Here is a 25,453-nt window from a genome sequence, read left to right on the forward strand (position 1 = left end):
GATTGTGTTTGAATTTTGGTCTGCTTTGCTTTCAAGTTCTTTACACTCTGTAAGTGTTTTTCCATTTTTCTCTTGCCACATGCCAAACAGACAGCACTCCTTGGAAAACGCATCCCCTCCTGTAAGGGCACATCACCAGAGCTCCTGAAGAGAGGCCATAATAGATGGGGGCCTCTCCACCAGCTTGGGCTTCAAGCCACAAGAGCTCATCTCTACTTGCCCTGTGAGCGGGAACTATGAATGGCCATGTCTTGTCATTGTGCTCTGGTTGTCCTTGCTCAAAGCCTCCTTTATGCAAGGGGAACTCCCTTTTGGGAAGCTAGGTTCTGCTTCTCTCAGCCAGTCTTGATGGGTCCCATGCTGCTCAAGCCATTCTTCCTAAGTTAACAAAATCTGCCTCGAGGTGACTTCTTTCTTGAACTTTGGAGAAGGACTAATGAACTTTTTTAAAAATTCTGCCTCACTTAGCACTCCATCATGATAAAGAGGATTTAGAGATTCTGTGCATTTCAGCGGCGTGCCAGCTGTCCAGCACCCCTTTTCTCACAGTGCTTTACCACTCTGATGTTGAAGACTGCCGTTATACCATGCTGTTCCCTGAAGAGTCGAGAAAGCCTAGTACGATTTATTCACCATTTCAGAACATATTTCCTAAATCGATCTCAATAGTCTATATAGAATGCTACCTCCAGTTAAGACTGGCTTTCTGAACACAGACCTACTTGCTGAGACAAGTCCAATGCCCTCGCCAAGATTTCTGTGAATTCTCAAGGACTTATATTTTTCCTAACCTCCTCTGGAACAAATTCCCAGCTTCTATGGAGTATGCATTCTCTACTTTTCATCTTGCTGCTACACTCTTAGCATGTCCTCAGTGTGGGTTACAATCTGGTTACTTGATAATCCCCGCCTAAAAGTCTTCCCCAATAAGTGGAATAGACGTTTACTGGAGATTTGTGGACAATGGTGAGGGTTCGGGGAGACAAGGATTTAGAGCATGGAACCAAATGCCAGGCTATTTAAATTGGATTTTAGGTTTTCCTGCTTTTAAAAAGGAATGAACCATTTGTGCCAAACTGATGTCTTCAGTTCCTACCCGGAGTCTTGGGGTCCTCTTCCCATCTTCTGTCTCCTTAGCTCGCCTTCATGCATGAATTACCTCTTAATTTTTGTGCGACTCTTTTAGTATCTTTTTTTCTGGTCTTCTCCATACCCAGCCAAGTGGCTTATTGATTTTCCTAAATAAAAATAGTTTCTTTCCTCAGAACCCTTTCTAAAAGGTAAAATAACGTTATGCCAGAAGTCTACAGAAAGTGGTATCTAAAAATTTCAGCTAAAAATCTACCACAGCTTTTTCCCTTCTATTCCTTTACAGAAAGTGCAAATATCGCAAAACTTAAGCAAATTGGAATCATCACAGTAAAATAAATTAAAAAACAAAACAAAAAATACACTTGACTTTCTGGAAAAATGCCCAGAAAGCTTTTCAGTTTCTATTGACTGGCTACGTGAGAGTTGGGCTTACTTTAGAAGGTTTCAGTGGAGCGGAATATATGAGGCGAAGGTTGCATATTACCTCTGAAGCTCAAAGTCATTTTTGTTTTACAAGATGGCTTTTTAGGTTTATCAAAAATATTAACAATTTTAGCCTTAATAAAAATTTAAAAAAACCTAAATTACATTATTTAGGCCTATTAAAAATAAAAAAAATTTAAAAATGTGAAATTTTTTTTATTTATGACATTTTTTATTTAGGTCTTACTTAGGCCATTTCCTACGTAAATGCTTTATCTCTACAATTTAATAAAAAATATAAATGGAAACCTGCAACTGACCGAATGATCCTTTCAGCTCGCATCCTATTCCCATTTATGCCTGGAGTCAGGACTTAACTGAGAAAATATGCCTTGTACACTTGATAAGCTTCTGCTTGGTTGAACTGCCTGGGGGAATGACTTTTGGATATTTCCTACAAGGAGCACTTCCCTTCGCTGTCAGGGCCAGCCCAGACACAACCTCAAGGAAGGTTTTCCTGGCAAACACTTCCCAGTCAACTCTCAGGGCATGAACACTGGTTAGGCAGTCATTTCAGGCTTTCGGTTTTGGCAGTGTCACAGCCAGTTAGGACCTTCTCCGGATTCAGGGATGGGAGGCATGTGGGCAAGGGAACAAAAGAAGATGGGTTGTCAAATCAATCTTTCATTTTTAATCCAGTCACATTCCCCCAGTCTCCGAGGGCCTCCCAACTTACTTCCCGAAATACACACACGCAACTATTCCCTCCTTCACACATATACACACTCACACAAGTAGACATCCTTCTGTACCTCATCACTGAATTACAAGCTTCTGAATTATAAGCTTCTGTTATTGTGCTGGCTCTAAAATAATCTCAATTTCCTTTTGAATATTTCGATGTGGACCAATGAATACTGATGAGATGGTATTTGTAAGCCTTCATACAGATCTAAGGTGGAAGGGGTCGAAACAACTCTTTCCAGCCAGAATGGCAAACATATGACATTAGTCTTCTCCATTGCTTATCCTGTACTCATAGCAGAATCATTTCCTGCCACGGTCTTGAGTTATGGAATCTAGGTTTGGCTGCAGAATCCTCCACACAGCTGTCCAGGCAGCCATAACCAAACGGTAGTAGTTTATGCTCACAATGAAATCTATTGTTGTCCCTGCCCTGAAGTGTTGCAAGTTAGCCCTTTGACAACTCTTTCTCTTCTTTCTTAGCCCTTCTTTCTTAGACAACTACGCTCTTCTTTCTCCTCCCCGAAGACCATTCTGTCTGGTCGTTTAAGCCGACTCAGATTCTAAGAACTCCCTTATCCCCGGGAAAGTGGGATCCATGCCCTGGGCTTGTACTTCAGAAGCCCTGAGCTTTGGAATGCCTTCCTCGAAGATGTCTAAACCCCTCTTTCATTGCTGGAATGAGTCAGGGTCAACAGTACCACCCAAATGGGGCATGGTGAGTTTGGGAAAGGAAGTTCCTGAGCCCTAGCCTCTGTTTATCCCCTCTTGACCCTCTACCCCATGCTTGGGTCAATCAGGTACTCTAAGATATTCAGAGACTTGTGCCTACAGGGTTGTGCCATGATCCTGTGGCTAGGCCCCAGTTCTTGGAGATTGTTCTGGTGAATGGATTACTCTGGCTGCCCTATGTGTTATTTTGTTCAGAGAATTGTGCAAGATTGAGCCTCTACGTTGTGCTGACATGCTCATCTTTGCCGACTCAAATTGCTTCCCAAGCATAGTCTTCCTGCAATGTTAACAGTATTTGTGTTCTACTGTATCTTTACTTCCTATCAATTTTGGAAAAGCTCTATGTTTTTTCACTGCAGAAAAGAATTATTCTTTTCCTAATATTTTGCTTCCCAAATTAAAACTTACCTGTCCTGGTTCCTAGTGCCATTGGAACCCACTGTTACTGATGGCTCAAGAAGGGATATGTACCTAATTCCGGACAATGAGATTTAAAAGAAAGTCTACTTGGGGACTTCTAGTAAGGATTTCTTAGCTCTTAAAAAGAGATGTAATAGGAGAGTTGTCAGCAATGGTGGCACAGCAAGCCCCATTTCCTCCTTCCTCCCACGGACACCCCAATTTAACAATAATACATGAACTAATTCCCTTTGTGAGGAATCCAGAAGCCCGTTAAGAGGCTCCGGTATCCCTGGTGAGCATGAAACTAGGCACATTAAAGCCATTAGGAAAATTCATGGCACCTTCTCATCATAGTTCTTCCCCGTGGCATAGTGCCACAAAATTGAGAGGAAACCTCCAGCTCCTGGCTTCTCCTTAAGGAGGGAAAGAGAAGACTTGACTTTATATCCAACACTCTGACTTTTGGGGGGGCTGCCCAAAGGAATGGATTCTGTTTCACCTGTCTTGAAGCATAGATGGAAACTGGCATAACCTAGATACCTGGGGGCTTCTGAGAACAGAGAAGCTGAGTGATATGCTTCTATTTCATGATATAGCAGACAGACACCAGAGGGAAAGAGAGCAAGAGATTATGAGCTCCTGGAAAAAACCAGTAAATTTGTCTAATTAGGAATCTACACAGAGAAGGTGCATTCATAGAAAAGGTTTGCGATATCCCAGAAGCTCTAGCCAGGCTAATTGGTGAAAGTCTTCCTCTGTATGAAGCCAGTTTGTAAAGACTGGGAGAGGTGGGTAGTTTTTCAAATGTGTGCATACCACACAAAGTAGTAAGGAATGTAAGAAACAGGGGAAATGGCAAAAATAGGGTCCAGGAATGAACACTTGGGTGATAAAAACATAAGGAAGCAGAAGGAAGCAATTGCCATAGAGGTCAGTTTACTCTTGGAGGGAGAGAGGATTCTGTGATTGGGGTGAGGCTCATGAAGGGAATTCTAGAGTGGCTGGCAAGCTTCTGGTTTTTAACTTAGGTTGTGATAAGGGTATTCACCTTATAATAATTCAGTAAACTGCAAAAAAAAAAAAAAAAGAGGAAATACTAAGCGTATGTTTGTAAATCATAATTATATCACCCATCCATAATCCCTAAAATTCTCCCATCCTAAATATATCACCCATATAATCACCCATCCATATTCCACCATCACTGAAGTAATTGTTAAAATTAATGACTTCTTGTGTTCCAAGCATTACTTTATTTATTTACTTGTGCTATGTTGTTATTTACTATTGTCATCTCCATTCTACAGATGAGGAAACTGAGACACAAAGATGATAAGTAACATGACTGAGTTCAGACACTTACTCAGCTTCCTTAGAATCAAATGTCATTCACCTAAGGAAAGATTTCTGGCGAACTCAGGTGGCGAAAGCAGCTTTCCAGGGGGATGGGTTTCAGGCTTGTTAATTAATTGATTCATTCAGTCATTTCACAGGTTTTCTTGTTGAGCATCTGCTCTGTGCCAGGCACTGTGCCAGGGGCTGGGCTGCAGTGGCATATCGGGTCGTTACTCTCAGGGCTGTCGTGTTGCTTGCAGACGTGCGGCAAGACAGAATATGCCACAGGGTGTTTAGCTGGGGGACAGGATGTGGCTTTATGGAGGAATGGAGGGTTAGGCTGAGACCGAAGGATGAAGAGCACTTGGCCGGGTCAAGGAGGGTGGAAGGATTAGCTGAGAGGAAACTGCAGGTTTAAAGGCTTTGGGGGCAAGGATGAGGCGGGTACATTCCAGGAACTGTGGAAAGGGTTCCTGAGTTTTCCTGGCATTTAAGCTTCAGCTCTTTCTATGCAGATGCTATTTAAGGTCTAGTGACATTAGAAAAGCAAAACCAAACCAAAGCTAAAACCAAACATCTGCATCCAAAGTGAACCTGGAACGAACTAAACTTGCAACAAATGAAAATCTCTCTGGCGCTGCCTGCCTCTCTGATTTTAATTAAATTATATACAGAGTCAATAAATTTAGGAAAGTGTGGGCAGGAGACTCTGAACCACCCTGAACTGAAATTAAATTACCTTCAGTCTTGTTGAGTGTGGAACCAGAGGGCTGAATTAGGGCCAGTGTCAGGGAGTTTATGGCATCATGTTTTATTGTTTTATTGAAAGTTTCAGAAAAGAGGGTAACAAGTCTGTGCTGGGGAAAAGCTTAGAGACTAGATTGCTGTTTGGCAACAATTCCTGTGTCGAGGAGGACGTTGGCCTTGTTGAACTGAAAGGTTCTTTCCAACTGTTTTTCCTAAAATAAGAACATTAGACTTTTCTGAGAACTGAGTAACAGTTGAACACAGCTATTTCATGAAGTCTGAGTGCAGCTGGAGGCTTGGAGCTGTGTTTTGATAACTTGCTTGAACTTGGAGCAGCTGATCTGAGGAAAGTCTCCTCTGACCACACAAAGGCCCACACGTCCACGGGCCCCTCCCCTGCCGGCACGGGCTTGTCCTGTATTGGGAGACACTATGGCCCTGTTTAGGCTCAGCCCTGACTGTGGGGCTCATCTTCCGACACCTGACAACCTTGTTCCTTCTCTCACAGGGACCTCTTCTCAGTGGACTGGGTAGAAGTTATGACACTGGCTTTGTCACTGATTCTCGGTGTGAGTGTGGCCAAGTTGCTGGCTTTGCTTTGGCCTCAGTTTCTTCATCTGTGAGTGAGGATTCCACCCCCTTTCCCCAAGCAAGTGATGTCTCAGAACCTTCCTGGAGTTTATATGCCAAGCTTCTCTGATTAATATATACCAGCCAATGTTTCACTCAACAAAAATGATTGAATGAGGTTGTTAACCCTAGTCAGTAGGCTCAGGGAACTGTGATCAGAGCTTCAAAGTTCGCTGACAAACTATTCATTAACCAAGCTGTCCAAGTCCTCAGTTATGTGGCGTTGTTTCCCTAGGTGATGGTCAATGGAATTTCAAACTATGTAACAAGTAAGTCTTACAGACTCCATCACCGCACACGGTTACCTCCGCCATCAGTGTCACTTGTCTACTCCTCCTTCATGAGCCTGATGACCTGGGGCTTTCTTCCTTTCCTTCTTTGTCCTGATGCTACTAATATTTTCTTCACCTGGATGATTTATTATATTATTTTGTATTTTGCCACCAAAATTCTCAGAGCTTGATTTTTTTCCTTTTGTATTATAAAATGCATTTCTGTGGTAAAAAGAAAAGAGCACAGTCATTGGACTGAGATAGGTCTGGGTTTAAATTCTCCTTTTTTACTTAGAGTTTATTTGGGGAAAGTTATTATTCTCTGAGTCTCTCTTTTCGCATCTGCTAAATGGAGATACCATAGAATATCTTAGTGTTGCTGAGAGGGTTAAATGAGATAATAAGTGAAAAGAGCTGATCTAGTACCCTGCACAACAGGATTAGTCTTCTGTGCCTTCATATTACTAAGAACAAGCCTCAGTAAGTATCTTTGGCCTTTGTTTTTCTTTTAGCCTTCCTTATACTCAGCCAAACTCTGTGTCAAGTGTAGCCCAAGTGAAGGAAGGGCTGCACTGTGTATGTGGTCATTTGTGCTCAGGAAAAGTGGGTGTTTGAGACTGTGATTTAGAATAGTGTTCTTCTGTTATGCCTTCAATATCTATGACATACTCAGGCATGTTTGAGAAATTATAGCTATGCTTTCCTTCCTCTCTGTTTGAGTTGAACACGTAATATCTCTCTCATCCTTGCTTTTCCAGGAATTCCCCAGCCCTTCGACCTACACACTTCCCTGCCTTTTACACAGTCATTGTGGGAGCCGCGGTGCACATACATCTGTTCAGATGCCCCCAGGTCACAGAAGAGTTGCGCAGAAATGAAACCCTAGCTCAAGAACCTAACTCAATCCACGTTTAACTGGACATGTCTCAGGTTGTACCAATAAATTTCATCCCCAGAAATTTGGGTTTTGACTTGAGAGAACTGATTCCATCTGTCTAAGTAGGTGGCTGGATATGGAACACTCTCAGAAGCTCTCAGATCTATTTTCCACAGTGGATATAGGTAAATACAGAAATGTGATTTGCAATGAGAAAGTCGAAAGGAGGCAATGCATGCAGGGAAATGGAGACGAGAGGGCCCAGTCTGAATGTCTCCTGGCCTTTCAGCCACAGTTTCCACTGATTCCAAAGGGCCACCCACCTCCCTGCCTACGTGAGCTCTCTATGCACCCTTCCAGTGAATGTCCTTATTTTTGCTTAAACTAGTTCAAGTTGGATTCTGTTACTTGTAACCAAAAGAAGTTTAACTGACTGATAGTGATATTAAAACTCACAGCCTGTGAGTCTGGGTGGCCATGCAGCCCTTAGAGACAAATGACCTCTTTTCAAAGATTTCATTGTATGTACGTTTCCAGTAGTATTTCTTACTCTTAATAAATATGTCCATGTTCTAACAATGTTCAGATATAGGTTTTTCCAATTCGCTTTTAGCTTTGCTTAGACTTATTGAGGAGTGTGGTTCATTAGAGTAAATTGGACCATTTTGTGAAAACTTCTGTTAAAACACACCCTAAGAGGAGTTTGTCTGGGTTTAAAGCAGAGAACTCCAGATGGGGTTTAAGTACTATACTCTTAGGATCAACTTAAGCAACTCCAGTGTGTGACGACTATAACGCTTCCATCGTGTTAGAAAACAAGTGTGTGCAGTAGAAAGTGATTCATAGTGATAACACAAAGATCCCTCAGATATGCAGAAAGTAGCCAGTGGTGCACCATAGTGAAAGAGTGATTCTGGACCAAACTCTCTTAATTTGAATTACGATTTTGACACATAGTAATTGTGTGACTTTGGTCAAGTTATTTAAACTCACCTGTGAAATGGGAACATTTACAGTAGCAACCTTCTAAGATGCTATGAAGGAGTACATGTAAATTCTTAATAACTGGTCTGGCTCAGAGTAATAGCTTGATAACTGGTAGCAATTATTTTTTCTCATTACAGATATGCAGCCTTAGCCAGGCTAAGAAATTCTTGTGTGCCCCACCCTAATTGGAATCAAGATCTTGAGGTTATTTATAATCCTAACATCTAGTTGCTTTACTTATAGAGTTCTGTGTGCTGGTTAACATTCTTTTTCTAACTGATTGCAGAAAAATATTATACCAGGCATAGATAAGTGATATAAAAGAAAAAAATAATTTTCTATCTTTAGGAGTTGAGAGTCTAATGGAAGATCTGGGGCAATAAGCAAAGAAGATGAAAAAATAATTAACATCAAAAATAAGTACATAGAATATATACTACAAGTGCAAGTCAATGCTAAAAGTAAGAGTATGTTTACTACATGTACAAGAATCTAGCTTATTTTTCTGATGGTACATACTCAAATGTGTGGATTAATGGTGGAAATGGAGAAGACTAGTATCCAGAGGATGAAATTTAGCTGAAATCGAAAGAGAACAGAGGCAAGAGTTTAGAGAGAGAAACAGGTGGAGCTCTTCAGGACAGGAGACACATCATAATAGACCAGAAGGCAGAGGTAGGGGTATTCTGGATGTCTTTCAACAAATGATGTTTGAGCACCCACCACTTGCTATGCACTATATCAGTCACTGAATTTGCAAAGGCAAATAAAAATGCTTAGTGCTGACAGGAATCGTACACTCTGGAGTGGCAGACACATGAATAGATACAATGCGGGACAATTTTTTACAAATATTAAACAGATACGTTTTTATATCCTTCCTAAACATGTTTCCTTGGAGCCCTCTCCCAACTCAAGCTGAGCCACCAGGCTTCCGGCTCCAGGGAGGGAGAAGGGAGGTATTGCTTAGAAAAAAGCCCACGGATTAGTCTTAAATTTTAAAGCTGACTTTCTTGACCGTTTTAGGAAGTCAGCGAGAGAGGAAATAATTTTCTGAATTACTTTACCCTTGTTTGGCCCATCAAGAGATAAGGGAAAGACTGGGTTGAAGAGGCAGACCGCCCGGACCAGCGGTAGGGGGTCTCAGGATATTGGAGGAGGATGGAGAAAGCTGGCTGCTGGCCTGGAGCTTAGCGAGAGAAGAGGAGGGAAAGATGTAACACAGGAGAAGCTGAAGATCCCCGGGAGAATCCTGGCTTTCGTTGTTGCCACCTCTAAATGGTCTGTAAGTGGTGGGGGGAGGTGCAGCAGGAAGAATCCAGGTGGCCCTCTGTCTCCCCCAGGTCCACGTGCAGAGTTCAGGGAGCCCAGAGGTTCCCAGGTGGATAGGAGGCATCGGCAGCCCAGAGAGTTAGCAGGGGCCTGTGTTCTGAATAAAGAAGCTATGCATTCTGGGCTTCAAGACCAGAGGCAAATAATTGGAATCACAGATTTTTATGGTAGGCATCACGTCACCCAAAAGGCATTTCCGTTGCATATCTGACAGGGCTCATGACCCTACTCCACAGAGGAATTTAATACAGTCTGATAACAAGATTACATTGCCCAGAGTCTGGGTAGGGTTTTGAGGGAGGGAGGACACGCGTGCAATACCTAATATGGGCTTGGAGAGGGCTTCTCTGTGGATGTGACATTTTTGTTGATATACTGTGCTGTTCAGCGTCCTAAGGATAAGTGGGAATTAGGCAAAATGAGAGAGGTGGGATTGGCATCCTGGGCCTCTGACACCACGTGAGCAAAGGTCCAGAAGGAAGAGAGAACATATTCTGGGTGCTGTGAGGCGTTCCAATGGCTGCAGCACAGAGTTTGAGGCACATTTGAGGTTCCCAGGAAACGGAGGCTAGGACAGAGATGTCAGCGTAGGCAGAAATTGGGAAGTGCTTTCAGCTGACAACTCCTGTCTAGGACTGAGGGAGGCAGGACTGGGCAGTGAAGTTGAACTGTGATGCAGTTACAACAGACCTCTCAGGCAGTCCCATAGTGACTTCCAGAACTGGGATGGCCCTTTAATTAAATTTGTCCCAGATTGAGGCAACGAGAAAGTCTTTGTATCCTCCACTGACCTTGGATAAAGCTTGCTCCAGGGGTGAAGCAGTAACCCTGAGTGAGGCAGCTTCCTTTGGTTGAAGGCAACTCCCTAAAAGGTTTCCAGCTGTGACTTATCAGCTGGCAACATTCCAGTCGCTGGAGAAATTACCGCTTTGCTTTGGACTTGAAGGGGGATCTGGGTGGCACGTCCCAGCACCTAGGACAAGGCGTAAATTTGCCAAAAGATGAAGTTAGAGAAGTAAGACATCCAGGTAATACAGGGCCCTATAAATCATATTTACAGGTTTGGACACATTTTTTAAAAGCAACATGGAGCTACTGAAGGGTTTTAAGCAGGAGGTTAAATCAATACAATCATGTTTGTGTTTTAAAAAGATCACTGTGGCTGCTGTGTAGAGAATTGATCTGAGAGCGAACACTGGAGCCGGGGAGGACTGAGAGCAAGTTGTTGCAGTCGTCAGAGAGAGACGCGATGAGAGTGTGAGTTAATTAAGTGGAGGTGGAAATAAAGAAAGTGAACTGATTCAAGAGATGTAGCGAAAGCAGAATTAACTGTGTCCACTTAATTGATTGATAGAATGTGGAGGTGACGGACAAAGACGGGTGAAGCCACAGTTTCTGACCTGGGAATCTGAAATAGGAAATTTGGCCAAAGACAAGGCTCCGTGGTTATCTTGTCCTATTCCTTCTTTCTGGCCCGTGGACAACTATCCATTCCTGCAGCTAGGAGGAATCATGCAGCTACTTCTGGCTAATGAAATGAGAATGGAGTGATGCATGCCGCTTCTGGGAAGAAGCAATAGAAACCCCAGTGCCATTCTCTAGTCTTTTTCTTCCTCTTTGGTGAGAAGTGGGGAGGCCATATGTTGAGCTGGTAGAGCCACAGAATTATGCAGCTGAGAACCCTGAGTCCCGCCGTGGAGGACAGCTGCTCTGGATTGCTGCCCAGTCAAGACAGGAGGATCTCGTGTGAGCTGGAAATAAGCATAACCTGTTACACTTTTGAGATTTGGGGGCTTTTTTTCTTGCAGAATAAGGCTAGCCTATCCTGACAAATACTGGAATATAGAAAGTGTGTGTGTGTTATAGGGACAAAAAGAGAGGGGAGCAGAAAAGGCAGAATGTGAATTTAGCTTTAGAAATGTTGAGTTTAAGACGATAACTGACAGATATTTAAGTGGACTTGTCCATTATGCAGTTAAAATGTGGATGAGGGATTTGTAGCAAAATCTAGACCAGGGATACAGATTTTGAAAGGCACCATAGGCAATAAACGAAGCCATGTGAGGGATGATATTCTTAAACACGCTGATCTAAAATGATCTGAGCATGTTATTTTCCTGGTCATGGTCTTCGTGGTCCTTTTTAGAAAGCAGTGAAATTCCTGGAAGCTTTACCCTTTACCGTTAAAATTGCATTTACCATATAAATCAATCTCAATGTCACCATACATTACAAAGTCCTTTTCTTTGGCTTCCTAGCCCACAATATTGTAGGCTTCAGGGTGCCCTGCTTGACCAGAAGAGCCAAGTTCAACCTCGTGGAGAAGCAGGCGAGCCAAAATATTATCATTAACAATCTGCAGCCAGTTTCAATCTTCCTTGAAGTGATCTCTCAAATTCAAATTAGAAGTTGTTTTAAAAAATTACCTAAAGGGACACTTTGGTTACACAACTGTAAAATAAGTACCAATAAATTATTGTTGACAGCTATAAAGTAATCTGAATGTCATTATTTTAGACACAGAAGCTGTAAGAACTAGTTGGTTGTTATGATTGGAATTTTAGATGATTGACGTGGGCATCATAGGGCTGCAGATTTTGTTGCTTTTCGGGGCTAGAAACATGACAGGGTCTGATGTGAGTTCAGCCTGCATTGTGCTTGAACTGTTGCCTGCTCTCATTCAGGTGCGCGTGTGTGTTCCTGCCTAACAGTCAGCGATTAGGTGCCTAAGCTGAGTCTGAGCTCAGCAGCAAAAATGCACAAGCATCAGATTTGCGCCATGTGGCAAGATGGACCGATGCAAGAAAGTTGTTTGGGTTTGGCTCAGCCTCGTGTGGTCTGAACTGTTGACGTCTTCACAGATAATCCACGTGTGAGAAGGTACGCTGAACTTGTGTACTCGTTATCATTTCATTCACAAAGTTAGTTGCAGAAGGGTTAAGTGAGCAAAATAGAAGGCTGAAGATGGAATCCAGCTTTGGTTCTCTGATTCTAAATCCTATACTTTCTCTTCGTGACCACAGTGTCTTAAATGAGATCATTTCAGGTGTGTTATTTATATCCCTTTATTTCATGTAAGTGATGTCTTCCTGTTGTTTGGGGGTTTTTAGGCACCTGAGCTAACAACTGTTGCCAATCTTCTTTCTTTTTCCTGCTTTTTCTCCCCAAATCTTCCCCAGTGCATAGTTATATATTTTTGCTGTGAGTCCTTCTAGTTGTGGCATGTGGGACGCCACCTCAGCATGCCCTGATGAGTGGTGCCATGTCCACGCCCAGGATCCAAACCAGCGAAACGAGCGTGGAAGCAGAGAGCTTGAACTTAACCACTCAGACACGGGGCCTGGCCAGCCCTTTTATTTTTTTTAAAAAAATCTTGTCCTTGGCACTTTGAAACATTTTAGAAAGTTATTAGTGTCCATTCCCCTTTTGTTTGTTTGTGATAATGGAAACACTTCCCTTCTCTCTCTTCTGGTGTTCACTGGAGCTGCTGCTCAAAATGACACATCTTTCCAGTCAGCTGTGCTCCCTGCCTCGTGGTGGGGAGGGAAGGACCCACAACATGCCATTCTGTAAGAACACGCCAAAAGGTGCCTATTTCTGATGAGAAACAAGGAGCCCTGTCTTTGTCCGGAACCATCATCCCTCCCTCAACCCACAGGCATCCCTCTCAGCCAGTGTTTCATCTCATTTTCCTTTCTGTTCTGGTTGAACACCTGCATTTTTTGAATGCATTCTTCTCACTGTCTCTGTGAGCAAAGGGAATATGAACACCCTGAGGACCCCCACTCATGAATACAAACTCTCTTGATTCTACAAAGGGAAGAAATACGTTGCTGAACATAACAGCGCACTAGAGATTAGAATAAAGACCAAACAAGATCTGCCTAATCAGTTTATTATCCAAAGGTGAATGATAAGAAAGGGAAGGGCAGACTAAGGAAATAATTTAGAGAGGAAACTAATATATATTGAGTGTTTATTACATTTCTGGTACAGAAGCTTTTCTACTTATAAATTTTCAATTATGAACTCTCACTATGTGAACAAAAATTATCCTGCAATTAAAAGCACTCACCACCAATAGATGGGGTGGGCAGTAATGTTACGTCATTTTAGTCGTTGTGTTTCTGGAGTCGTAGACAGGAGGTCCGCCATGCATGTGTTCATTCTGAAATAATTTATGACCGTGATTAGCTCAATCATAGCAGATAAGTGCAAAATAAGTGCCAAAAAGAAAAGACTTGATGGGATAGAAAGTAGAGATAATTTTTACAAATTAAAAGTGATGGAGAAATGGATGAGTCTTGCACAGTGTATGGAATGACTCATTTTTCAATAAGAATGAATCCAAAGGACATATCGCCAATCGTGAACTACTTGAAGGCCCTGTGTCTGCACCACCGAAATTAATAGACGAGAGATGAGGACAAGTGATTGAAAAAATGAAACAGGTTTTGAGAATGTGGCTCCAGCAGTTGTTTTTCATCCTGATCCTATCTCACACCATACCAATGAAATCATAATTTCTTCGGATAAGACCTGAGACTGGCTTACTTTCCTTTTTTATAATTTTTGCTTCCCAGGTGATTCTCATTTGCAGCCAGTGTGTGAACCACTGGGTTAGGAGTTCAGAAGTGAAGCTATGGGTTTGCAAATGAAAGAGCTTTTAAGAATTGAGTCTGCTGGTGTAAATTTAGAATGATTGCCCCAAGCTAGTGGAGATTCCTCAGACTCAAAGCTTCTAATCTGGCACATTAAAACCAGTGATGAGGCAGTAAATGCTATTGTCACAGGCTAAGAAGTTCCCTTTCATTTGTGTAGAGATCATTTAGAAAGTGGCTAATCTTATCTTATCCATGCATTTTCATATAGACAAGACAGTCTTTTTTTTTTTTTTTTTGTGAGGAAGATTAGCCCCGAGCTAACATCTGCCACCGATCCTCTTCTTTTTGCTGAGGAAGATTGGCCCTGAGCTAACATCTGTGCCCATCTTCCTCTATTTTATATATGGGATGCCTGCCGCAGCATGGCTTGATGAGCCATGTGTAGGTCTGTGCCTAGGATCTGAACCTATGAAAACAGGGCCACCTAAGAGGAGCAAGTGAACTTAACCACTACACCACCTGGCCAGCCCCGAAATAGTCATGTTTTGAAAAAAATTCCTAATTGAATACGTATCAGCAAAGAGGATAAGATTGTGTTTAGTTTTAAGTCATTTTAGGGGAAATGCATCTAGGACCACAAGCTAAAATCTTGGTGCTCCTTTGGCTTTTAAATGCATTGACTTAAGATCAGCCCTTTGCAAACTAATCCTTTGCAGGTAAAGAAGCTTCTGTGTGTTTCCAGTACTTTCTCATAGGTTATTTTATTTAACCTCAAGGAACTCTATAACGTTGATGTTATACTTCCTGTTTTGATGTTTGAGTTAACCAAGCCTATAAGAGAATAATTAACTTGACCGATGTCATATGGCTAGTAAGAAATTTCAATCTGATTTTGATTTGAATTCAAAGCTAAGAAGCATTCTCATATATCCTGATGTCTCTCATAAAATAGATACATGAGGGACATGTGAAATTTTCGTATAGCTTATGAAAAAAAATGATGAAAATAACTTTCAGTACAGTCCATGAGTTTCTAAAGTAAAGTTCTTTGCAAACACGTTTACAAACGCATTTAGACTCTTCAAATATCTGACTTACTGAGCCAACCTTCAGCTCTGGATGATGACGAATAACGTCATTCACTTTCATGGCTTTTACTATCAACTATTTGTTGATGAGTTTCAAATTGACACTCTAGGAAAGACGGAAGCCAGTTTCTCATTAGACATCTCCATCTGGATAACGCACCACAAAATCAGACTTAATGGATTTCAAACTGACCTAACCTTTCCCCCAAACTGTTTCTCCCATAGCTAAGGCTGCTGTCTAGTCATTTGTGCAATAAATATGGAGCTCACCCTAGGTAACCCCTACTTCTTTACCCCCATATCCAATTCAACATTTGTAAGTATTACCTCCTTAATATCTCTCTTATTTAACTTTCTGTTTCAGAACCACTTTTCAAGGGGAGGTTCTCATCATCTTTTTTTGTTGTTGTTGTTAAGATTTTATTTTTTTTCCTTTTTCTCCCCAAAGCCCCCAGGTACATAGTTGCATATTCTTAGTTGTGGGTCCTTCTGGTTGTGGCATGTGGGACGCTGCCTCAGCGTGGTTTGATGAGCAGTGCCATGTCCGCGCCCAGGATTCGAACCAACGAAACACTGGGCCGCCTGCAGCGGAGCGCGCGAACTTAACCACTCGGCCACGGGGCCAGCCCCGGTTCTCATCATCTTTTGCTGAGGCTTCTGTGATAGTTTCTTGACTGATCTCCTAGCCCCCAATCTCATCCTCGTTTAATCTATCCTCTATTCTGCTAACATAATGACCTATCAAAAAAAGCCATTCTGACCACATCCTTGTCTTGCTATGAATCTGGAATAGCTTCCTGTCTCAACAATTTTTTAGTTACAAATGACAGACACTTATTCTAGTTAATTTAAGGTCCTCCCAAAAGAATTTTTTTGAAGGATATTGGTATTCATAGAAATTTAGGAAAAGCTGACTGCCAGGGATCTTGGTCAGTAACTCATGGTGAATTTTGGGAGTGTTGGTATGTGAATGACTCAGCTCCATCTGTTCTGTCTACCACTCACTCCAGTCAAGATTAAAATTCTCAGGAGAGAATACCTGGCTCAGCTTGTGTCATGTGAGACCTCTGGGAAGAAGTGAGGGTGAAGACCTATGGCAGATGTCCACTCCAGAACTCCAAAGAATGGGGGAAGGCCAGATCCCCAAAGAAAGCTTATGCTGCTGTAACCCAAGCAATTGTTGGGTGGGCAAAACCAACAACTGGCTCATATTCTTTTTCACTTTTAAAGTAAAGTCTATACTTAGTTTGTCCTTATCATTCAAAGTCCAAATGCTGTAGCCTCTACCAGTTTTTCAAATACGCCATATTCTGTTTGTCACTCTAGAAATTCTACCTATTTACATGACAAATATCCTACTTATTCTTTAAGACTCAACTGAAATGTCATTTTCTTAGTGTTGTCTTCCTTAATTCCACCACAGAGGATTGACAACCACCTCCCTTGTGCCCTCATGAAATCCTCTACGTGTCCTTGTAATGACATTTATCAAGGCTCATTGCAATGATTTCTTTACCAGTTGGCTTCCCTGGCTATACTGGATTGTTCTTTAAGGTTTGGGATTAGGTTTTATTAATCTATGCGTCCCCAGAATATAGCAGTGCCTGGAATACATTTGGGGTTCAACATATATTTTGTCTGAGTAGAAGAATGAGTGAATAAAATTGCCTTTCTTCGAAGCATTACACTGTTAGAAGCGTGCTAAGAGAATGAGATAGCAGGCCTATTTATTATTTTCAAGTGCCTCTTGTGAAATAAAACATTAATTAAATCCTTTATTAGCTCTAGAGGTAACTTTTGCATTCCCCATTGTTTCCTGTTTAAATATATTGAAATTACAGTTTTGCCATGAAAGAACACTTTGTTTTTATGCATATGCACTACTTTTTCCTCGAATAACTTTTTTCTGTTAGTTTTTTCTCATTTTTCTCTGTCTTTTACTATCCCCTTGGCCTTCATGCATATTCCTTCATTTATTCTCTTCTTTTTGGGTCTTGTCATTATGAGGTTTGCTTGGCTCCTCTTCTGTCCACATCAAGGTGAAGAATTGGCAACATGACCTTTGTAGGAGGCCCCTGAACCAGAGTGGAGACTCAGTGGGTGGTAAACTAAGGCCTTTCTCAAGGCTTGTCTGCCTTTTCCTTCCAGGTCCAAGGAATGCGTCTTTTTGGCCCATAAGGGGTTTTCTTTGGTGCCCGATGGTCTAAACCAAATATGCTCTTTGGGCTGTCTTAATCTGCAAATGCACACTACGTAAACCACTGTACCATGCAATTCTATATTGGAAAATAAAAAATGGAAAAAGATGTTGACATTGCTATAGCAAAAAAGTAAAAACCAAGGAGAAAGTAAACTCGAAGTACCTGTTTAATTATCTTGAGCAGTTGGAAGGCTGTGAGAGAAAACTGCTAAAAGCCTGGACCTGAGCCCAGTGTCTTGAGCTATTGTCAGTTTGGGAGTTATTACGAGATCCTCTTTTCCATTTCATGGCTCCGGTAAGTTTTTAACTTTTTCCAATTTTCTCAGCAATGTATAATTAGAGACCAAATCTGCATTAACTGGTAAACTTCCACAGAAGAGTCGAGTTTCACTTGAGCATGTTTATAACGCACAACCAATCCACGGAAAACTCTATGACCCTTTCCTAGACCTCCACCTCCCTCCCATACTCTCTGACCTCACGGGTCACTGGGTTGGAAAGCGTCTGGAAAGATTATCCACAACACGGGCTCAGGCTAAGCTTTTGTTAAGATGACCAGGTGAGCAGTTAGATAGAAAGGCAAGACGGGGCAGGGAAACGCACACCAAGCTTGGAGTCAAACACTCTGCCACTAGCTGTGTGACCTTGTGTAGTCTCTTGAGTCTCAGTCCTTCATCTGTAAAAACTAAAATAGGGATAATGGTTATAATCTTTGCCATCATGGGTTGTTGCAAGTCTCAAAAGAGGTTATGCACACACACTAACACACAATGTACATGGTGTATTGTACAGCCACATATATGGATATATACAGATGTATATTGCAATTATAATACGTAAAATCCTCCAGTCTCCCTCAGCAGCCTAATCCAAAGACAACTACACCTTGTAGTCAGAAGTTTCCTCTAAGTCTCATTGAAGTCCTTTATTTTAAAATTGGAATTAGGGGGCTGGCCTCGTGGCTGAGTGGTTAAGTTCACGCACTCTGCTGCAGGCAGCCCAGGGTTTCATGGGTTTGAATCCTGGGCGGGGACATGGCACCACTCATCGAATCACGCTGAGGTGGCATCCCATATGACACAACTAGAAGGACCCACAACTAAGAATATACAACTATGTACCTGGGGGTTTTGGGGAGAAAAAGGAAAAAAATGAAAAAAATCTTAAAAAAAAAAAATTGGAATTAGAGCCAAACCTCATGGTCTAGTGGTTAAGATTCAGAGCTCTGGGGCCAGCTGGGTGGTGCAGCAGTTAAGTGCGCACGTTCCGCTTCTTGGCAGCCCTGGGTTCACCAGTTCAGATCCCGGGTGCGGACATGGCACTGCTTGGCACACCATGCTGTGGTAGGCGTCCCATATATAAAGTGGAGGAAGATGGGCGTGGATGTTAGCTCAGGGCCAGTCTTCCTCAGCAACAAGAGGAGGATTGGCAGCAGATGTTAGCTCAGGGCTAATCTTCCTAAAAAAAAAAAAGAAAAAAAAGATTCAGAGCTCTTACTACTGTGGCCTGGGTTCCTTTCCTGGTCATGGAAGCACACCACCTGCCAGTTGTCATACTGTGGCAGCGGCTCACATAGACAATTAAAACTAACAACCAGGATACAACCATGCACTGAAACTTTAAAAAAAAAATTTAAATTAACTCAGTGGAGTAAAAATAAAAAGGTAGCTTCAAATAATTTATGTATGGCCCAATGTGTGAAGAAAGAGAACTCATTTTCAGCAAGTCTTCTTCCTACCGTTTTCTTACCATCCTCACCTGTCCTTCTCACCACCTCATGAGACCACTCTAGATCTCTTGGTAAGGTGAAGGGATCAGGGCCTGAATCCTCAAAAACGAGTTAATATTTCTCCAGTTACCTCACTGAAGAGCGCTTACTACCACAGGACGTTTTTGCAGCCTCCATAATTCAAAGAGGTAAATCTCTAGTGATAGAATTTAGGCCAAAAAAATAAATTTTTTTCAGCAAGCCCGCCTTCCTAGCCTCTCTCCCCCTTTCAAGTTTAAATTTTTCCTATTTCAAAATACTTGAAAACTTCCAGTTATAAACAGGATTAAAATTTCCAGTGTCCAGTCCATTGTCACAGCATAAGAAAGTTATTTGATGACTTCATTCTCCCAAGGACGAATCAGAAGGCTCCTGATTCCCTCCACGGTTCCTTGTGCAATGAGGTTGTAAAAATCCTAAGTGGGAATGCAACACTTTTTTTGTCATTTAAAGTGAACTTATCCAAGGAGAATGGTCAAGCTGGAAGAAGAGGTGGCATGGTGGACCCTGATCTTTTCTAGTTATGCATACGGTGCACTCAAATTTTTGAAATAGCCACCTTAGCGTATGTGTACTGCTGTCATTAGCTGTTATCTCAAAGCAATCACTTATTGGAGGCCCATCTGATTAACCTTTATATAAATCCAAATTGTAAGTAGATATGATAATCTTTGTTTTTTCTGATTTCTCGTTAGTTGCTTTCAAAAATCTCGTAAAATGTCTAAATCAGGGTTTATCAACAGCAGGATGATTGACACCTTTGGCTAGATGATTCTTTGCTATGGGTTCTGTCTTGTGCATTCTAGGATGTTTAGCAGCATCCCTAGCTTCTACCCACTAGATTCTTGTGGCCCTTCCCCAGTCAGGACAATAAAAATGGTCTCCAGACATTGCTAAACTTTTCCTGGGAGGCAAAGCCACCCCCTGTTGAAAACGACTGGTCTAAAGAAATACATCAGTAGTAGAACTTGCATCAAATATGTCACCTTCAATGTGAAGTTTCTTTGCAGCAATTTTTAAAAGCTTTTGTCAATTTAGAGAAGATGAATTAGTTAAAGCGAGGAATTATAATTAGTAGAAACACTTACCAGACAGTGGTGAACTGCGGTATTTAACCATATGCTGTAAACAGACAGGTTAGGGTACCACTGTCAATCCCTTCTCACTATGGAACTTCCAGTCTTGAAAGAGGTGAGAAATGGAGCCAAGTGGCTATCTGGGGAAACATGTTTCAGGCAAAGGGAATAGCAAGTGCAAAGGTCCTGAGACAGGAACTTGCCTGGAGTGTTTGAGGAATGGCAAGAAGACTGATGTGCTGACTGGACCAACATGAGTGAGGAGCAAAGTGGTATAAATTGAGGCCAGAGAGGTAAAAGGTTTAGAGATCCACCTTGAATAGGGTCTCGTGATGTGCTATTATTTTATTTAACTTATATATTTATTGTGCATTATTCTATTTAAATTTCCCACCCGCCTGATGTGGTAATAAATATTATTATCCAAAATTTGCAGATGAGGAAATTGAGGCATAGAGAGAGTAAGCCACTTTCCCAAAGACGTGCTGTTGTTCAGTGGGGAAGCTAGGATTTGAACTCTGTTAGTGTAACTCTTAGGCTCCTGTCGTTAGCCGGTTTGTTATACAATGCTCAGTGCTGCAGGAGATTCCCGCGTGATAAAGATGGAGCCCCGGCTCTATGGGAACTCAATGGTAGGAGGTCATGGGAAGGCAGACAGCACTTTGCAGTAGTTTGGTGACTCAGTGGATGGCCTGGAAGTGGAGGCAGCAATTTTTGGGTTGGAGAGATGGGAGATTGCGAAGAGTGACACCAAGAGGATGTAAAATTAAAGGAAAAAAAGGTAAAGAGATTTGCACTGGTTTGTGGCCTGAGAGGAAGGTGCTGGAAGAAAGTGAAACAATGAAGATAAAAGTGTGAGTTGAATACTTTCTGGAGCAAAGTCAGGGAACAAGTTTGAAGGGTTGGAATTATGAAGTATCCGTGGAGAGGAGGACCCTCATGTGATAGGAAAATAACTGAGGATCAGACAGGAAAATTGTGAACCCACAGTCATAAAGCCAATTCAACAGTAGATCAGGGACCAGAGTCCAGGCTTTCTGATCATCAAGGCAAGTCCTTTCCACTAGGCCACCCAGCCACTCTTGCTGAATCATCGCCTGCTGGTTACTTATACCCAATCCAAAGGCAGTTTTTGTAGTTAATGAATAAATACAGTATGGCAAACCTCACTGTAAATGCACCGCTCTACAGAAACACCAAGGACTTCTTGACCTTTGAGTTTTCTTCACAATTTCCTCCTCCCACAGCTGTCTAGCACCTAGCACTGACTTTTCTTTTCTGTAAACTGCCTTCCTGAAACTGCAGGTTCCCACTTTGGTGCCAAGTAGGGACTCAGGTAGAGAGAACTAAGGTCCCCCTCAGGGAATTCCCAGCTGAATTAGGCTCCGCTAAGCCTTGAAATCAAATTGCTTCTGGTAGGTAAATGGGGTACAGATGACAAATCAAGCCAGCGCTTGCCTGGGCATGATCGAGAGCAACTGTTATTGATCTGACCCATCCTGGCAGGCCACCTCAGGGGAGACTGGCTTTTAGTTGCAGTGCAAGTAGGTGAAATGAATAATTGTGTTTTTGACTTTTGAATTTTCTACACCTTGCCAGTGGTTATTGCAGCCACAATTTGGGCCATGTGTATTCCAGAGAGGTTTTTGATTTAAGAATCCAGTTTTTTGGGGGGCAAGCAATATTCAATGTACCATCCATGCATAAGATTTGAGGTATTTATTTTTATGGCAATGAACATTTTTACATGATGTAAAATATTATAAATTTTTAACCTTGGAGGAATGACAGGAGTCTATTTCTAACACTTGTATTATCTTGGGCAAACATTGAAATTCTTGATTAACGTTTAACTATGAGAAGTGTACTTGGTTCAAGAAAAGATCAGTTTCAGGATTCAGGCTGTTATCTTGATGATTAGAATTCAGGCTCCGAGGAAAGCCCCAAGGCCAAGCATATTGGATATAACAGAAAGTGGGAGCCATACCTGGCGTCTAAAGAATGTGGACCGGATATAAGATCTTAATCTTCTCTTATCTAACCACAGAAATTTGGATGGAGAAACAGTATTTATCTCAGAGAGAAGTGGACCCAGGAGCCCATTTCACTAGGAATCACACTGTTTTGGAAGGTACTCGATTCAAAAGAGCCATTTTCAAAGGGAAATACTGTAGAACTTTTGGTTGTTGTGAAGACAGAGATGACAGCTGTGTCGTTCAGTTCTATGAGGCGAACGCGCTGTGTTACTGTGATAAGTTCTGTGAAAGGGAAAATTCTGATTGCTGTCCTGATTACAAGTCATTTTGCCGTGAAGAGAAGGAACGGCCTCCTCATACAACGCTGTGGTATGCAGAAGGTAGGCTTGGGAACGTGTGTACATTATCCTACATCATAACAAGAGCTGACACTTCCTCTTTTTCTCCTTCCCTCCTTCCCTCCCTCCCTCCCTCCTTCCTTCCTTCCTTCTTTCTTTCTTTCCTTCCTTCCAGTGAAATAAAAGATGAGTATTACAATCACCAGAATAAATTTCTTTGGATTGTTAAAGTGCTTTGGTTTAGATGCACGGCAGCTATATCCTCTAGCACCTGCAGGAAGGTTCTGATGTGACGCCATGAATGCTAGTCTAGATCCTATTTTGAATACTCACTCAACTTGTATAAGAATTACTTAAAACTCTTTGCTTCTTTCTTTATAAAATGTATTGACAAGAGGACTCTCAAGTTTCTTTTGAGTGTAGTCTCTTAGAAGACCTCATCAAAGTCACAAACCTGATCATCTGCAGAGTCATGTAACATGTTACCTATTATTTCATGGGATGAATGGACCTCCTGGCATGAGAGCCTGTGGCACAGCAAAGCCATTGAAAGCACTACAAGAGCAAAATAAAGTCAGCCACTCTCTCTACCTAAGTAACATCAAATGGATTCTTCATGCATATTTTTATTTCTTTTTGTTTTGCCAATCTGAGATTTTTTAAACTATTAAAAACAAAGGAGGGCTTCAAATAGAGTAATTGTAAAAATCTAAGATTGAGTGAAAAAATAAAAATGATTTATAAAGAGAATAGTGGCATTTACTATATGGGTCTAATTATGGGAGAATAGCTATGATGCTGAGTAAGTGATATATCCAAGACTTGCAACAAACCATAAATATGAGGCTCTATTTCTCTGTCTTCCATCATGTCAAATCTCAGCAGAAACACAGGTTTGATGGAACTCTGTGACACTCATAGATGATGGTGACTAGAAATTATAGTTAGAAGACAATTTAGGATAAACTAGGATTTGGTATCTTATTTCAAAATCCTGATCTCATTTCAAAGCCCAGATGTTGTTGCTTTCATTCTCAATAATGTCATTTTGTTTGAAAATCGAGGAGCTGCTTCTTAAAACACATATCTATTATGTTAAAATTTCCACAGAATTGTTATTTATCCCGGGCCTTTGCCTTTACCAATAAATAGCTCTGTGAACATTTATTTCATGTTAAAGAGTGGCAGACACTCTCCCAGGAATGGAAGATCTAGTCATCCATCAATAATTATTCACTGAATATCTCTACTGGGCCATATATTGTGTTTAGTGCTGAGACAACAAAGGGGAAGAAAAAAGACAAGATCTTACAGTATTGTCATTGAAGTGACAGTCAGGTTGGGGCGAATATAAGATATTTAACAAATTCGCTGGACAATTGCAAATGGTGAGAAATTCTCTGAAAGTAACAGAGTGCTGTGAGAAAGTATGTCAGAATATAACGTTAATATGTAAGACAATACATATCGTTAGCCTGGCTGAGGGGTCAGCGAGGGAAGACCTTTAAGCTGAGACTGGAGAAGGAATGAGAAGCGAACTGGCCTGAAAGAGCTGAGAGGAAGGTGTTGCACGCCTGAGAGGGAGGAGCTTGGCGAGGTCCAGGAGCTGGAAGGAGGCCACCGTTTCTGGAGACCAGTGATTAGTGAAGGGTTGAGGATGACAGGAGATGAGGTTTGAGAGGTGAGTAGAGGTCAGATTATGCCAGAATTTATAGGCCATATTAAGGATTTGAGATTTTTTTCTGTTGTGAGAACTCCTCAAAAGATCCTAAGTAGGAATAGCATTGACTTCATGGATGTTGTCTCATTATGATGCGTAAGCTGCAGTATTTTTGATGTGCCAAGAAGTGTTTGAGCTGTTCTTATTTGAGACATATAGCCCATTTAGAAAAGTAATTGCTACCTTTTCACTGTCCATTTTTGCCTGAGAGCTAGAATTTTACTAAGACATCAGCTTAGGGTCATGTTTTAGGTAGAACTTATGTTCCAGACATAGTTTTTATTCCAGTCATTATGGAAGAAAGCAATTAATCATTTTCTTTGGTAGCAAAAGTTCACATTAGACAATAATTTCTCTCATGAAGGTAATTTTTCTTTTGTTTTCTCTTGCTTATGAAAACAGCTATTTGTAAGAAAATAGTTCTACACGATATTGAAAAATTGTGCAACATTAACTAACGTTAAAAGATAATGGTATATTATTTACACTAACTTTTTTTTTCCTCTGAGACTAAGTTGTTCATTCACTGATCTATGAAATATCATTTTTCAGTTATCTAGTTAGATATTGTCTAGTTCTTTATACTGCAACTGTCTCAAGAGCTGTTTTTAAACCAGTGACTTAAAACTTTGTACATTGTCTTCAGGATTAAAAAAAATAAATATGTCCCTTTTGTGTAAACTAGAAGTAAGACATATGATAAATACCTTCCTTCTGTGTTTTTTTCCCTATCTCTGGTGGTAACTTCCAGTAATTGGAGGATTTCGAATGTCAGGTACAGGAAATCAAGTGATAGAATTTGAAGCAGAACCGGAGTGGATTTTCCAGACAGAATCTTTTGGTGTAGCACGTCTTAATGAAAGTGTCTACTATACCATTTGTTGTGAACAGCCCCAAGCTAATTGGATTACACACACCTCATGTTCACATGGGTAAAAAATGCGTGTAAGCCACCGACACCTTTGAATTGGATAAGGGTGATTTACTCCTTTATAACATCCTTAACCATATTATAATCAAGATAAATCACAGTCCAAATTCTGCCATACATACTGATAGTTACAAAAATATATATATCGGTAAAGAGACATAAGCCAATTCATACAACGT

At 41.4% G+C, this 25,453-nt stretch overlaps 1 protein-coding gene across 1 annotated transcript in view; it reads left to right on the forward strand.

The window, feature by feature from the left end:
• Nucleotides 1–22,179: 22,179 nt before the first annotated feature.
• Nucleotides 22,180–25,453, forward strand: part of TINAG (tubulointerstitial nephritis antigen) — an 88,386-nt gene continuing 85,112 nt past the window's right edge. Inside the window, exon 1 of the mRNA XM_070584804.1 lies at nucleotides 22,180–22,665. Coding sequence (XP_070440905.1) covers nucleotides 22,311–22,665 — 355 coding nt within the window. The 5' untranslated portion in view covers nucleotides 22,180–22,310. The remainder of the gene's footprint in view (nucleotides 22,666–25,453) is intronic.

The sequence above is a fragment of the Equus przewalskii genome, chromosome 19 (genome assembly GCF_037783145.1).
Source record: "Equus przewalskii isolate Varuska chromosome 19, EquPr2, whole genome shotgun sequence".
NCBI lineage: Eukaryota > Metazoa > Chordata > Mammalia > Perissodactyla > Equidae > Equus > Equus przewalskii.